This window comes from Triturus cristatus, chromosome 3_1 (genome assembly GCF_964204655.1).
Source record: "Triturus cristatus chromosome 3_1, aTriCri1.1, whole genome shotgun sequence".
Taxonomy (NCBI): Eukaryota; Metazoa; Chordata; class Amphibia; order Caudata; family Salamandridae; genus Triturus; species Triturus cristatus.
Genome location: NC_140583.1, coordinates 258,579,565 through 258,596,332, shown reverse-complemented (window position 1 = coordinate 258,596,332; position 16,768 = coordinate 258,579,565). Strand labels below are relative to the sequence as shown.

Genomic DNA, 16,768 nt, shown 5'->3' with positions numbered 1-16,768 from the left:
TCCTCCTATCCCCATCTGTGTGTTTGATGTAATGCCCTAACCGGCCAAGAGTCTGCCCAGACGTGGGTCCCATGCTTGCTGTGTCACTGTTACCAAGCTACACCCGACTGATGAGCCCAAACCATTGTGAAACCAGTCGTGGATTGCTTGTGTTCCGGTTCCGGGAGTTCCTGGTCTGGCAGTTCGGGCTGGGCTGTTCCTGTTGGAGCTGAGGTGGCATGTTGTGCAAAAGAGCGATGAGTTGGAATGCTACGCCGAGCGATTGCAAGTGGTTAGACAAATTGTAAGCATCCCTCCTAACACCTTTTGTGTGTTCAGTGTCCGCACTGCCAGAGGGATTTGCTTCCCTCAGCCATGGGCAGGGTGAGGCATTACAGGCATTGCTTAAGAGGGACTGCTTGCTGTAAGAGTGGAAGTATTTACTTTTCTCCTCTCATGCTAACTAGATGTACGTAATGCGTAGCAAAGAGCACATATCCTTTTTGTATGCTAGCCCCAATAAAGTTGGCCTCAGTGCTGCCTCTACTCAGCAGCACTGAGGCAAACCTAAAAACACCTTTACAACTGTCGATAATTTAAACCTTTATTCCTTTCAGCAGTTTTTTTGCTCTATCAGAGATCATCATTTCTTATGGAAGCTGAAATAAAAATGCAGATTTTTTGACAACTCCTTTATTTTTTGCTCTTCATAAGGATTTGCACAAAACTTGAAATGCCAAAACTATCCCAGATTTGCTTTTTCTCAAAAAGCTTCATGGGGATTTATCAAATGGTGTCAAAGTTAAAAGCAAAACAAAAAACGCCTTTTCAGTGAAAACTAGCATCTTACCATAACTATAGAGTGGCTGTCGCAAACTCTGTAATTATGGGAATGAGTTACCAGTAGGCACATTGCCACTGTCATATTTATGTTAGACACATTGTGAGCATATTTAGCTGACTGGTGAGGTACAAGCTTTGAACTGTATTTATAAATAAATATCAACATTACAAAATAAGAAAAGTTTTTAATGTACTGTTAGATAGAACTAAGGAGTAGATGAGGACTGCATCATACTACTGGGAACCACATGCGTACCACTAGTGAGTGGGTTTGAAAAGCATGGCACCACTTGTCAAAGATGGTTGTACGCAGCAAAGTAATTATCCTGATCTTAGTGAATTCACCAAGGTTCGCTGTGAGATTAAGTAATGATGGTATACAATATTAAAACATGGGCATTATTACATATTGCATTTACAATGCCTTCATTACCTCACATGACATGTTTTGCCAATTTGCAAAGCAGGACTTTACCACGCAGGTGTTTTTTCACTACATAAAACAAGGAAATTAAAGGGAAACAAGGGGTTATGGGTTTTTAGGGTTTCAGGGAAGGATGAGGGTACAAGGTTGTAAGAGTTTTTAGGGTTCAGGGATGGATAAGGATGGGGGTAAGAACATGTTTTTAAGGTTCATGGGTCAGTAAGAGTACAAGGTAGTAAGGGGTTTTTAGGGTTCATAGATAAATGAGGGTAAGTGGTAGTAAGGAGGTTTTGAGATTGGGGATGGTAAGGGTATAGGGTAGTAAGGTTTTTTTGGGTTCGGGCATGGGTAAAGGTATGGCGTTGTAAGGGTTTTCATGGTTCTGGGATGTGTAAAAGTAGGAGTAGTAAGGGATAATAGATTTTTAGGGATAAGAAATGAGTAAAGGTACTCGTTAGTACTAAGTTTATAATGATAATGAGTTTTGGAGAGGGGATTAGATGTAGCCATGAAAAAATATTTAACAAATATTATTTGTTACCCCGAACACTGAGGGGAAAAAAGCCTATGTGCTGAGTTGTAAAGGTGCAAGGCGTTCAATTACATGCATGGTAAATGCCTGCATGACAGCAATTGATATAAATAATAATGAGTAGGATGATGAAACAAGGATTTGTGAATAGAAGGACAAGTTTATCAAGAGCGCTATGGCTAGTAAAATATGAGACTTCAATTTGGAGCCTTTGCAGGGTCTGGATGCTCTGTGGGACACAGGCAGTGCTATTCCTTCCATACATAACTTTGACACTGGCTCAGTGGGTTATTCCATTCTTTGCGGGGGCGGTAGATACCCTTATGGTAGAGGTAAGAGCCCCATTAAGGAGGACGCTGCCATTTATCCTTTTTGCGTCATTAAAATGTGTAATAGGTGATGTTAGAATCTATTTTGTTCAAAGCTGCAAAATATAAATATGTAAAACACAAGTTATTGGTTATTATGTGTAATTATTAGTCATTATTTATATTCAAATTACTTTTTCTTGTTTCTTCTTTTATTCCAGCATCATACTTTCTTTTGGGAGGGTATTGATGGCTCAAGGGTACTAACCCATTTCCCTCCCGGGAACTCCTATGAAATGAAAATTCAGGTAGAGGAGGTAAGGAAGGTACCACTCATATCTTCCAGTAATGGATTACAGTAGACTTTGAAGAAAAAATACTGCAACCTGTTTATGTATTTTTACCCAGGTCTTTATGCTGTACTGTGTAAGAGAAAACTATTTGATCAATTTCTATCAGGATTATGAAGAGATTCTATGAGCTTGACATGGCATTTGGTACTTGCTCTGGTGCAGATAGTTTTTTTTTCTTTCTTCAAATTACTCCGTTCACTGTATGTGTATCTCTCTAATAAACTTATTTAACCATGAAGTGGTTGTCAGGCAGATATTCTTTAACTTCGTCACAGTCACTCTCTGATTCTGATTGTTCCCCACAGATGCTGAGGACACTGAAGAATAACCGAGACAAAGGACGAGTGAACCACAGTGCTGCTCTTTTTGGGTTCGGAGATGGCGGAGGGGGTCCCACGCAAAAAATGCTAGACAGGCTGAAGAGAATGAGGGATACTGATGGGCTGCCCAGGTCGAAATTCTAATTTGCACTCCCTCCTCCATCCACACCCTTACAGATCACTCGCAGTTTAGAGAGTGTTAATTGCATTCTTATGCCCTGTTTGCTTCTCATCATGGTCCTTCGCTCCTTATATAATGTCTATTTTTCTCCGTCAGCCCCCCTCTTCTCATACAGTGCTCCTCAATCCTTCCTTACATAACACTTTTATACAGTGCCTCTTTCTTTCCCCTTTTCTTCAGTGGCCCTGCCTTCAACTCAATCCCCCCTCTCCCTCTGTCCTCCTTGTCTTTTGTTTGGTACATTGCCTTCCTTCCTTTTTCTTCCTTTAATTTAGTGCTAAGCCCTGTATCTTACCTCTTGTCTGCAGTGCCCATTTTTCTCTTATTTATTTCCTAGTTCAGGGTCTACTTTCCTCTCCAGTTTCTAATTTGTCAGTGCCCTATGCTGCCCAGACTTTCATTCTTCCATCAAATCAGTCACTTTTCCTTCCACCTGTTTATGCTGTTTATTTGTGCAGCATATCATGTCATCCCAATGTCAGTTCAAACCACTGAAGTCAGGAGTGATGGAAACGAGGAACCATAAGAGTGCACAGGGAAACAACTTTTACAACGCAGTCATTACATCGCACCACATTTACAATACAGTAATTACATCGCAACATCCTTTACAACGCATGTCACTACAACGCAGCCATTACATTGCTTGTCACTATAATGTATGACACTACAATGCATGTCACTACAACGCAGGCATTACATCGCATATCATTACAACCCATACCACCCCTACACTATCCAATACTTACCCTACTGTTGCACCCCCTGGAGTTAGAATAGTAATTTTTACCCCTACACTATCCAACACTTACCCTACTGTTGCACCACCTGGAGTTAGAATAGTAATTTTTACCCCTACACTGTCCAACACTTACCTTAAATGCAATGAAATGGTATGCGTTGTAATGGTATGCGTTGTAAAGGTATAATGCGATGTAATGGAATGCGTTGTAAATGTAGTTTTAAAACATTTGTTTTAGTGGCATGCAATGTAAATGTATGCGTTGTAAAGGATGTTGCGATGTAAAAACTGCGTTTTAAATGTATTTGTTGTAACGTCATACATTCAAGTGCACATTCTTCCTGTCCTACGCTTGCTCTGCTCTTCACCTCATAGTGTCCTTTCCCTCCTGCCTTAGTTCATTATTCTTCTTAAGTTCCTACCCAATCTTTCCTTATATAGTATCCACTTTCTGCTATCCTACCTGATTTCTCTTAATAAAAACGCTCCCTCCTAACACACTCCCTTCTCACACATACAGCCCATGTCTAATGTTACAACAAACAAATGATGGACGGAATGCTGACAATGCAGACATTCTCCCCCAGTCAAGAGATCTGGGTTAAATCCATCGTTCTTTTGCCCACTACACCACCCCAGTTTAGACATGGCCATATGCAAATCAGTCTCGACCCTGTGCCTCATGGGAACAGTCCAGCCCGAACTGCCAAGCCATGTCTTCCCTGGACCGGAATCAAGCATCCTAGGACCGGTTTCTGGCTATCAGCCGTCATCAGCCAGGATAGCTTGACTCCAGTGGCGTAGTGAGCACGGGTCCCACGTCTGGGAATACCCATCCCACTTAGGGCGAAAAGCGTTACAACAAACAAATGATGGATGGAATGCTGACAATGCAGACATTCTCCCCCAGTCAAGAGATCTGGGTTGAATCCATCGTTCTTTTGCCCACTACACCACCCCAGTTTAGACATGGCCATATGCAAATTAGTCTTGACCCTGTGCCTCATGGGAACAGTCCAGCCCGAACTGCCAAGCCATGTCTTCCCTGGACCGGAATCAAGCATCCTAGGACCGGTTTCTGGCTATCAGCCGTCATCAGCCAGGATAGCTTGACTCCAGTGGCGTAGTGAGCACAGGTCCCACGTCTGGGAATACCCATCCCACTTAGGGCGAAAAGCGTTACAACAAACAAATGATGGACGGAATGCTGACAATGCAGACATTCTCCCCCAGTCAAGAGATCTGGGTTAAATCCATCGTTCTTTTGCCCACTACACCACCCCAGTTTAGACATGGCCATATGCAAATCAGTCTTGACCCTGTGCCTCATGGGAACAGTCCAGCCCGAACTGCCAAGCCATGTCTTCCCTGGACCGGAATCAAGCATCCTAGGACCGGTTTCTGGCTATCAGCCGTCATCAGCCAGGATAGCTTGACTCCAGTGGCGTAGTGAGCACGGGTCCCACGTCTGGGAATACCATGTCTAAACTGGGGTGGCGTAGTGGGCAAAAGAACGATGGATTTAACCCAGATCTCTTGACTGGGGGAGAATGTCTGCATTGTCAGCATTCCGTCCATCATTTGTTTGTTGTAACGCTTTTCGGCCTAAGTAGGATGGGTATTCCCAGACGTGGGACCCGTGCTCACTACGCCACTGGAGTCAAGCTATCCTGGCTGATGACGGCTGATAGCCAGAAACCGGTCCTAGGATGCTTGATTCCGGTCCAGGGAAGACATGGCTTGGCAGTTCGGGCTGGACTGTTCCCATGAGGCACAGGGTCAAGACTGATTTGCATATGGCCATGTCTAAACTGGGGTGGCGTAGTGGGCAAAAGAACGATGGATTTAACCCAGATCTCTTGACTGGGGGAGAATGTCTGCATTGTCAGCATTCCGTCCATCATTTGTTTGTTGTAACGCATGTCTAATGTTAAGCATGCTTCTGTCCTGCCCACTCTTTATTCATATTTTTCCCACTTCCCTGTCAACTTATTCTTCTTTCCTTCCCCCATGTTGTGTCTCTCAATCTCATATGATGACCTTTTCCTTCTACAATCGTCCTATTCTATGACTTTTATTAAATTTAATCTGTTTTTTGATCTGCCTAGTGAATGACCCTTCTTCTTATGGTGTCTCTTTATCTTTCGCAGAGTGCGCCTATCCACACCTAACCACTTCTTCACTGAGCTGGAGAAAGATGTGTCACAGCTCTGCACATGGATAGGAGAACTCTTCCTTGAGCTGCATAATGGCACATACACTACTCAGGCAAAGGTATGCATCATTGAAAAGTATGCTTTTTTGAGGATGAAAGAAATGATGTAGTAGATGTAAGGTGTTACGTTGTAGTTTTGTGAATTGAAGGTGCTTGGGAAGCGATAGGTAGAGGTGTGGAAGACAAGGATACAAAGAAATCTGTGATTGAAATGAAAATGTTTAAAGTATGGCATTTAAATGTTTTAAATATGAAATAGAAACACCCATGCACAATAGACAAAGAACATCTATGGCTTAAATGCTTTATACTAAAGTAACTGCTTATCTCACTCATCCCCAAAGAGCAGCACACCAGACTAGGCAAACCACCCTAGAGAGTGAAGTAGTCTGAGAAGTATTAAAGGGGTAGATGCTGTTGTGTGGTTCCTACTGATCCATAGGATCTGTGCGTTTGTTGGACAACATAAACTTTGGGTGAGGTGCCTAGACTGATTCCGAGCACCCCTGCAGGGTATGTTGGCCTTGAGACCAGCTAGCTCACAGTGCCACCATAAGCTCTGCTTACCGTACCAGGGAGCAAATGGTTTCTGGCAACCACTGAACATGACAACCCTGACCCCTCAGGGATTGTGGTAACAGATCAGAACCTCTCGCTTAGTCACTCGTGCTTTTTGGTTCTCAGAGAAATATATAGAGAATACACACTGGGACGGTTTCAATATATTTATTGAACCAACGTTAATCTTATATAAAAATACATGCGCTGCGATGATCAGTAGACAGAAGCAGATGAAAGTCATTACAAGCACCAAAAGAGTAAATAGTAGAGGTAGTTGTACCATGGTTCTAAAACAGTGAATATATGCAGGCATATAAACAAGGTAGTAATCAGGCATACTCCTACTATGCATACCCTACTCTGAGTGTACCTAGAGGGTGTATAGGTGTGAAGCCAAGAATTCACCCAAGGGTCGATCCAACCCCTTTACCTGGCAGGAGAGAATGAAGGAGCTGTCTTAGACATGAACTGGACACCCCTCACGGAGAAGACTTGGTGGTGAAGTCTCAGCATGCAGGGACCCTTGGTGTCAGCTGAAGTGCCTCCTCTGCTAATCTTTTGGGATGCTCATGATTTATAATAGAAAGCATCCTTGTGATGTATATATAGATTATAAAGTAACAATATGGACGGACTCTAGCAGGAAATCCAACTTCACTGCATCAACAGGCAAAATATAAGGGAAACCCACTACGTTTTTAGAAGAACCCTCACCAACCAACCGAGTGGCATGCTTCATCATCGGGTTCCCACCTAGGGTGTCGAGTGCTTCCTAGGTGTGCTTCGACGCCTAATTACAGCGGAACGGGTGTTTTTTTCGTGACAAACATGAGCTGAGTGTATAGGTTAAAAATGTCCCTAGGATCCTGCTCCAAACTTGAAGTACTTTAATGCTGTGGTCCTAGGACAAGGTTAAAAAAGAATAAGGCGGATATCTACAAAACAAATTTGGTCTTGAATATCCTGCTGATAGTCGACATGTTTCAGCCTTTGAACCATAATTAGATAGACTTTCTTCAGGACCAGAAGTGATTTGAGGACTAAAAGCCTTATGAAATTCTAGTACACCCACTGAGGTATACTGACAATGTGGAGGTGATCTTGTTACTTACGTTTTCTCACCACATATGCTGTATATCAGCTCAGCTGCTAGATAGCAGCATGGGTCCCGGCAGGGGGCGGTGCCTGTAGTCACACATGCATCAAGGTCGGCCGCCCGTGTGGAAACCTATTGCGGTCCTGCTGCGTGGGATCCTGAAGAGGCATGCATAGATTAGCAATGTTATGGATATGTAGATAGCCCTTTGACCCTGTGGACGAAGATAGAACGACATTTGTAATTTGTGTGTAAAAAGGCCTTGTACATGGTTTTCGAGGCATCGTGATAATGGTATGCGAAGCTAGATGTATAAAGAGAAGTAGTTTCAGAGAAACGTATCCAACATTGTCACGCAAAAGGTCACAGCAGAAATGGTTTTGTGCAAACTTAGGATAATGTAAGAAAATATGCAGCTTCGTTACTTGGGCCTAACCCAGGCACATAACAATACCTCTCACCCAACTAGATTGTACACATATTATATCTCTTTCGAACATATGATTTTGCAGTTTTAGTTACATAAGTAACTTAAGTGGGGTGTGATTTAACCTATACTATGCATGAAGTAAGTTTTGATGTCCTGGTGCTAAAGGGAACCTTATGAGGTTAATGTTTTTCTTCGGGTAGTTTCTTTCTAGGATAAGGAGTATGTTTTTGACCAGCTTCCTTCCACTATCTAACCCCCAGAACCCGGATAGCTCCAATGCTTGCATTCTACAGCCAACACAATTTTTGTGTCCATGCTGTTTTCTATGCTGACTCCCGTACGATATTGCAAAAATATTATACAATTGTAGTCTGACTTGATTGTTCATAACTTCACTTTTCCTGATCCTAGCCTGCACAAGTTCAATATTTAAGGTCTGTAGTCTGGTTTGTGTTTGCTATTACTGCTTTCTAGTCACTCTGTGTATATTCAGAGCCCTTTTTTACTTTTCTGAGCTATGATAGGGCTGGTGGGCACTGCTTAAAACAGCATCTCACATAGTCAAGGAGCCAGGATAGACCTTTCTACTCCCACAGAAAAATCAAGAGATCCAGAGCTTCTTTACAAATCAAAGGAACATAATATCAGCCTGCTACATAGTAGCTGGTGAAAAAACTCTCTACTCCCACAGAAATGTTAAGACAATTACCTTCCACAGAAACATCAGAGCCATATTTCATGTCTAGCCCCTACATGGAAATTTGCTCTATTTTTAGAACAATCATGGAAGTGCTTTTTTATCCCCACTGATTAACCAGAGATAGAGTACTCGCAGTGACCGAGGAATTGAAAACCAACTTCTTAATTCCCACTTGGCATTCAGGGACACATACTTTGCATCTCATTGGGAAACGATGGATGAAACTCCATCTTTTCACACATTAAACAAATTGAGATCATGACATAGGTGTACTTGGTAAAATGATCTGAAAACATAGGTGTTTTTTGTTTACGCATACAACAGATTAAGAAAGGGAACAGGGAGTGCGAGCGGATCCTGCATGATGTTGAAGTAATCAGCTGTTTTGCTCTGTGTCAGCAACACATGTTCCAGTATCCCTCTGCCAGACTTCAGCAGCTGTGGAGGTAAACCCCTTTTTCTGTCAAGAATGTATGGTGAAATTAAAGAAAGCTGCTTGGATCCTCATCCTTTTCTTCATTGGAATTGATATTGGTCATCTGACTGCTCCTCAGCCTCACATAGTTACCTCCTCACACTTCAGGGTTTATGATTTAACCAATAGTTTTGAGACTCTAAACCTCCATCCCTCACAATAGTTGGTCTTATTCTTGGCCTTTTTATCCACCACCTTCCACTGGGTATTGTAGGGTCCTCCGGGTGAGTGTGATATTGGTTATATGATCTGGAACGGTCATAAATGTAACTGTTTCGATCTCTGTCAGACTGAAATCTCTACATCTGCAGCATAGCTCTAAGAAATATCATTGCAATAACGTCGGCACAGCGCTTCTGCAGTCAGACCCTTGTAGTTATGAGAGACTTTTTTTTGCAGGTTTTTTTCCGTAGAGAACACCTCCCATGAACCATCCCAAAGGTGACATTTCTGTCACTCTACAATATCCCTTTCCACCCTGTAGCCCACAGATGAATGGAGCAGAATGCTAACTTTCTTTTTCCAGTTGCTTTTATTTTCCCAGTCCTCTATTACGGGGAAACAAGATGGCAGCTGACTGTATGCCAGACATGTTTTTTGTTGTAGTGGTTGATCCTGGTAATCATTTTATCACATATTTTTCCTGGCACCTTACAACATTCTCTGGCCCAGTAAACTTGACAACTGTGTGTTCGAGGCATATGAGCTGCAGAATACATACTTGTGCATAGATTGCCATCTGGTTTTGGGCTCGGATGATTGCAGTTTGTTGTTGTCTTGGGAGAAGTCTTTGTAGTCACGAGATAGGGGACTCCTCCCTTGGACGATAGTGCACATGGGCATTGACTCCATCTTTAGATTCTTTTTTTCCGCCATCGGGTTCAGATGTGACTTTCGGTGCTCCGGTTCGGTACCATGTTTCCAAACCTTTTCGACGCGCAAACCATCACTATTCGATGGTATTGTTTCGATCGCGTGACTTCGACGTGCTAACCCAAAAACTCCTTGATTCCGGTCGTCGACGCGGGCCACTGGGCCTATCGGCGCGATTCGAGCCTACGGCTAATGGAAAGGACTCCATTTAAAAAATGCCCCCAGTGTGGAGCTAAATTTCCACACAGTGACCACCATAAGGTCTGCAACCTTTGCCTCTCGCCAGAGCAAGAAGAAAATGATTGCCAAGCCTGCACCTCTTTTCGCTCTAAAAAGACTATCCGTGTTCACCAGGCTCGACGACACGTTATGGCTCAACAGGCTTCACAAGTGCCACATGACCTCTGCGACGAGGGTCCCAATGGGCCAGAGGCAGAAGACTCGGAGGATCTCGACATCGTTTCCGAAGCCGATGACTCCGATGACCACATCACTCCAGGTCAACGAATGAGTACAAACGCCCCTACCCCGGACCCCTTAGAAAAGAAGAAGGCTCTGGTCAAAACTTCACCTGAAGGCCTTTGTCGAGACCGAGGGAAAACTTCAGAAGCCCCGCCTCCAGGCCCGGCTCTGATGACAAAGGAAAAGCCTTCTGGCAGCTCGGGACCGAGCAAGCCGCATACCAGTTCCCGAAAAATACCGTTGGTACCGAAATCGGGGATACACCCTACTCCCATTACGCCCAAAAAGGCCTCAGCATCGAGCTCTTCGACACCGAAAGACTAAAAGGCCTCGGATCTGAACAAACATCATCAACCTTCGGATCCGAAAAAGGTTTCTAACAAGACATCCAATCCAAAGGAGCACAAAACCTCTCCTACAGTTCCAGAGCACAAATCCAAACCGCGTTCAGAACCGAAAAAATCGGCACCGAAAGGAGCCAACACAGAGGGAGAACTGTTTCAACCAGATCCTAATGATCCGAAACAAAAGACATTGCATGTGGACCCTAAAACAGGCCATATTGTCAGCCTCCCATCAAAGAAGAGGAAATTAGATACCGCACACTCTCCTGAGGTACCTGTCAAGAAAAGAGACTTTGCAACTTCCCCACTAAGACTCTCTTCTCCTGTTCCTCCTCCTAAACCTTTGTCTCCTACAAACTCTCCCATACACTCTCCCACACTCTCTCCATGCTCACCCTTACCACCACAGGATGAGGATGATTTAGGGGGCGGGGGTGCACACTATAATGACCCTTTAGATGACCCTGATGATGACACTATTATACCACAGGATACATGGGCAGATTATAACGATCCTTCAGACCTTCCTGATCCAGATGCATACCCAAGAAGACCATCTCCCCAGATGACAATATAGGGTTTAGTCAGCTTATTAATAGGGCTGCACAACACCATGGTGTTCAACTACATTCAGACGCCATGGAAGATGACTTCCTACTGGATACTTTTCCCCAGTCACAAAAGACGATACATACATTGACTATGCTCAAAGGTGTCATTAAACATGCACCTGACATATTTAAAGACCCTGTCAGGACCATGATTCTCAATCATAGAATTGATAAAAAATATATACCTGCCCCCAACGATCCCGCCTACATTAAAGGACAACTCCCTTTAGATTCTCTGGTAGTGTCCAATGCAAGGAAACGGGCAAATTCACAAACCTCTGGTGATGCTCCACCTCCAGACAAGGAGTCTAAACTGATAGACGCATCAGGCAAACGAGTTGCTTCTCAAGCAGCCAATCACTGGAGGATAGCTAATGCACAGGCACTACTTGCCAGATATGACAGAGCTCACTACGATGAGCTTGAAGACCTAATTCAACATTTGCCTGAACAAAACAGGGCCAAAGCCAATGATCTGGTCCAGGAGGGCAAGTTAATTACAAATGCATCCATCAAATGTGCCCTCGATGCAGCAGACACCGCTTCTAGATCTATCAACACCAGTATCTTACTACGCAGACATGCATGGTTGCGCATTTCCGGTTTTAAACAGGAAGTGCAATCAACAATCTTAAATCAGCCGTTCGATCAAGAACACCTGTTTGGCCCAGCTGTAGATACAGCTTTAGAAAAGATGAAAAAAGATATCAGACACTGCAAAATCTATGGGAGCATTACAGTCTCAAACAACGCGAGGCTCCTTTTGTCGCTCCTTTTATAGGGGTGGATCCAAAAACATTAGTACAGACACTACTTCCTCCTCCTACAAAAGCCCCACACAAACATCCCCCAACAAGGGATATTTTAGAGGTGGCTACAGGGGAAATAATATCAAAGGAAGAGGCTAAGGTAACAACAATAGAACCTCCCCCACTACAAAACAATGCCTTCCCTCTGCTCCCTCCAAACCATTCCACTCCGGTCGGAGGAAGACTTTCACAGTTCCTACCTGTCTGGAGTTCCATCACTACTGACAGGTGGGTAAGACAAATTATCCAGTATGATTACTGCCTGGAACTTACCGAAAATCTCCCAAACCTACCGTCCAAACAACGCCCAATGTCCACAGAACATCTGATGCTCCTAAAACAGGAAGTTCTCTCACTGCTTCAAAAGCATGCAATAGAACCAGTTCCCCTCCAGCATCAAGGTACAGGGGTTTACTCCCTTTACTTTCTCATTCCCAAAAAAGACGGTACTCTCATGCCAATACTGGACCTCAGACCTCTCAATATCTACATACAGTCAGATCCCTTTCACATGATCACTCTTCAACAGGTCCTTCCACTGCTTCAACAAGGTGACTTCCTTGCCACTCTAGATCTCAAGGACGCCTACTTCCATATTCCTGTACACCCTGCTCACCGGAAATATCTAATGTTTACATTGGACGGTCAACACTATCAGTTCAAGGTTCTCCCATTCGGAGTAACCACAGTACCAAGTGTCACGACAACCAAGCTCCTCAAGATCAGGGTGATGCTTAGAGGGGTCCACCTCCTGACTTCCCCACACTACGACTGGATAAGTATACACAGAGCATAGAGGTAATCAAGCAAGGGATAGGGTTAGGGTAGGAACAGCAGTGGAAGGGATACCTGAAATGAAATAAGCAAAAGATTAACAATATGCAGATCTCTGTGTACTCTCGTATAATTCTCACTAGATTGTTTCCATACCCAGGGTAGATGTTTCCTTGAGGTGAACCCTTCCTCTCTCTGCCTCTCTATGGCAAGATGCGTCTCTCACCATAGGGAAGTTGTTATACCTAAAAGTCAAAGTACACGTTAGCAACTCAAACATACACCGTACCAAACCTTAGTATAACCGTAATCCTTCACATACGTACCCCCTATAACACACCCAATAAACCAAAGGGAAAGGCCAACTCCAGTACCAGAGGAAGTTCTTGGTGTCACAACAAAATAGGAGTAAGGTATGCAAACAAGGATTCCCAAACAGGATAAAGGTACTGTTCCAAGATGGTCCTGAAAATCTGAGTGTTACAATAAAGGATCCCAAGGAATAACCAGCCGTCCCAGCATTACAGTCTGTTATTCTTGGTAATTAGTATCCCAAAAAACATGAAAGAAAATCACGGTCTTTATTCCATGACATCCTCACCGGATGCCAGAAAGCTTACCGGCTCTCCAGAGACCCCAAGTGCTCCAAGGACAATGTAGAATTCCAGAAATTAGCTGCCAGTCAATCAGCAGAATGACGCGGTCATTCCAAGCTTTACCGCGGTTGCGAGTAAAGCTTCTGTGCCAGGAACAAGAGCGGAACCACACACCTGCCGCAACCGCAGCAGAGAAGGCAAGGCTCCAGGCGTTCCCGCTCAGCCGAGCAGATCGCGACGGTAGGCTTGGACGGAGCCCACAACAACGAAGGAGAAAGGCTTGGCTTTTCCGCAGCAGCCGCTAGCGGAAAAGAACAGAAAGGCAGGTGTTTCACGCTTAGCCGAGCGGAACGCGGCAGAAGGCTCAGACGGAGCCCAAGGAAACAGGATAGTAGATCTTCGCGTCTCAGCCGAGAACGCTAATCCACCGGGTACACAGGTAGTAGATTCAGAGCAGACGCTCTGACGACGATCCAAATCAGAATCACGTACAACGCTCCCATGCGCTGTACGTGATTATAAGGCCTTAGTCCCTCCCAGAAGGAAGGCCTTCTGGGAAGCGTAGTTCGGTGATTCTGCAGGTACAGTAGGCGCAATACGTCAGTTCCTGACACCAAGAGTCTTCACAAAGTGTCTGGCGGTGGTAGCCGCCCACTTGCGGAGACAACAAATTCACGTGTTTCCATACCTGGATGACTGGCTGATAAAACCCAAGTCATGCAACCAGTGTATTCATCACACTTACCAAACAATTCATCTACTCCACAACTTGGGGTTCACCATCAACCTCACCAAATCACATCTCCAGCCCTACCACATACATCAGTATCTAGGAGCCACAATAGACACTTCCAACGCTGTGGCATACCCCAATCCAGTCAGGATAGCCAGTATGCAAACCCTTATCAGAAAATTTCAACCCCAACACTCACTACCAGCTCGAGTGTTCATGCAGCTCATAGGAATGATGGCCTCTTGCATTTTCATAGTACCCCATTCAAGACTGCAGATGTGCCCTTTACAGGAATGCTTAGCACGTCAGTGGAACCAGGCTTGAGGTCAACTTTCAGATGTGGTGTTGGTGGACAGCCGCACACATCGCTCTCTGCAGTGGTGGAACAAAACCTTTTTTCCAAAGGGTGGCAATTCCTAGACCCAGTTCCACAAATAGTGCTTACAGCGGACGCATCACTCACCGGCTGGGGAGCCCATCTCCTAAACCACACCATTCAGGACAGGTGGACCCCTCAACAAAAAGTGCTCCACATCAACCAGCTGGAATTACTAGCAATCTTTCTCGCATTAAAATCATTCCAACCATATCTCACCAACAAAACTGTACTTGTCCGCACGAACAATATGACAACAATGTATTGCATACAAACACAAGGAGGAACACATTCTTTGCAGCTTTCTCAACTAGCACAAACCATATTGAGATGGGCTATCCCACAAAAGATATACCTTCTAGCAGAACATCTTCCAGGGTTACGCAATCAGATTGCGGATCTGCTCAGTCATCAGACACAGCAGATACACAAATGGGAACTTCATCCTCAAGTTCTTCATCCATTCTTTCACAGGTGGGGCCATCCAGACATAGATCTGTTCGCCACACACGCAAATGCAAAATGCCCAACCTTCGCCGCCAGGTATCCACACCCATTGTACAAGGGCAATGCGATATGGATTAATTGGTCAGGCAGATTTGCGTACGCTTTTCCGCCATTCCCACTCATTCCATTTGTAGTGCGCAAGCTCAAACAACAGTCTCTCAAAATGATCCTAGTTGCTCCAACATGGGCCCGGCAACCATGGTTCACAACACTTCTGGAACTCTGTCAGTTCATACCAAAAACTACACCTCTCCCCAAAGCTTCTTACATAGAACCATGGAGAGATAAGGCATCCAGATCCAACTGAACTGAACCTGCCAATCTGGCTCCTGAAGTCCTAGAGTTCGGTTACTTCAACCTCCCACCGGACTGCATGAATATTATTAAAGAAGCTAGATGCCCTACTACCAGAGGTTGCTATGCAGCCAAATGGAAAAGATTTGTCATTTACTGCAATAACAACAAAATTGACCCACGAGGTGCTTCGATTCAAAATATCATTTGCTACTTACTGCATCTACAAAACAGACAACATTTGTCATTATTTAGGGTACCTGCTATTAAAGCGTTCTTGGAAGGCCTTAAAAGGATAATTCCTCCCACAATCCCACCCTCTCCAGTGTGGAATTTAAACATTGTCCTTACTAGGCTCATGGGCCCTCCATTTGAATCTTTACACAAATGCGAACTGCAGTTCCTTACATGGAAAGTAGATTTCCTATTCGCAATCACCTCTCTCAGAAGAGTAAGTGAGATCCAGGCTTTAACCATACAAGAACCATTCTTACAAATACATCATAACAAGGTGGTTCTTAGAACAAATCCAAAATTTCTTTCCAAAGTAATCTCGGCTTTCTATCTTAATCACTCAGTGGAATTACCTGTTTTTTCCCAAATCCAGATTCTGTAGCCGAAAGAGCTCTTCACACACTAGATATACTTTATTACATTGACAGAACTAAACCTTTTAGAAAACCAAATCAACTGTTTGTAGCTTTCTCACCACCTCATAAAGGAAACCCTATCTCCAAAGCTGGCATTGCTAAGGTGGATAGTCAAATGTATTCAAATATGCTAGCACAAAGCAATACGTACATTAACAGTTCCCCTTAGAGCGCATTCAACGCACAAACTAGGAGATTCCATGGCGTTCTTAGGGAATATTCCCTTAGATGACATTTGTAAGGCAGCAACATTGTCTACACCACACACCTTCACCAAACACTATTGTGTAGACGTGCAGGCAAAACAACATGCTTCTGTAGGCCAGACTGTTCTTAAAACACTTTTTCAGACCACTGCAACAGATACAGGTGACCACCGCTAGGGGAGAGCACTGCTATATAGTCTATGCACACGTATGTATTCTGCAGCTCATATGCCTCGAACGGAAAATGCTACTTACCAGTATGCATCTGTTCTTGGCATGTAGAGCTGCAGAATGACATACGCCCACCCGGCTCCCCGGAACCTCTATCTGTTCCAGTGTTATCTTACTTAGATACATTACACATGGACATCTTT

At 44.1% G+C, this 16,768-nt stretch overlaps 1 protein-coding gene across 1 annotated transcript in view; it reads left to right on the top strand.

Annotated features, from left to right (window-relative positions):
• The window catches only part of MAN2C1 (mannosidase alpha class 2C member 1), a 291,020-nt gene that overhangs the window by 127,568 nt on the left and 146,684 nt on the right, over positions 1-16,768 (top strand). Inside the window, exons 11-14 of the mRNA XM_085643836.1 lie at positions 2,308-2,403; positions 2,745-2,890; positions 5,833-5,956; positions 9,009-9,130. Coding sequence (XP_085499962.1) covers positions 2,308-2,403; positions 2,745-2,890; positions 5,833-5,956; positions 9,009-9,130 — 488 coding nt within the window. The remainder of the gene's footprint in view (positions 1-2,307; positions 2,404-2,744; positions 2,891-5,832; positions 5,957-9,008; positions 9,131-16,768) is intronic.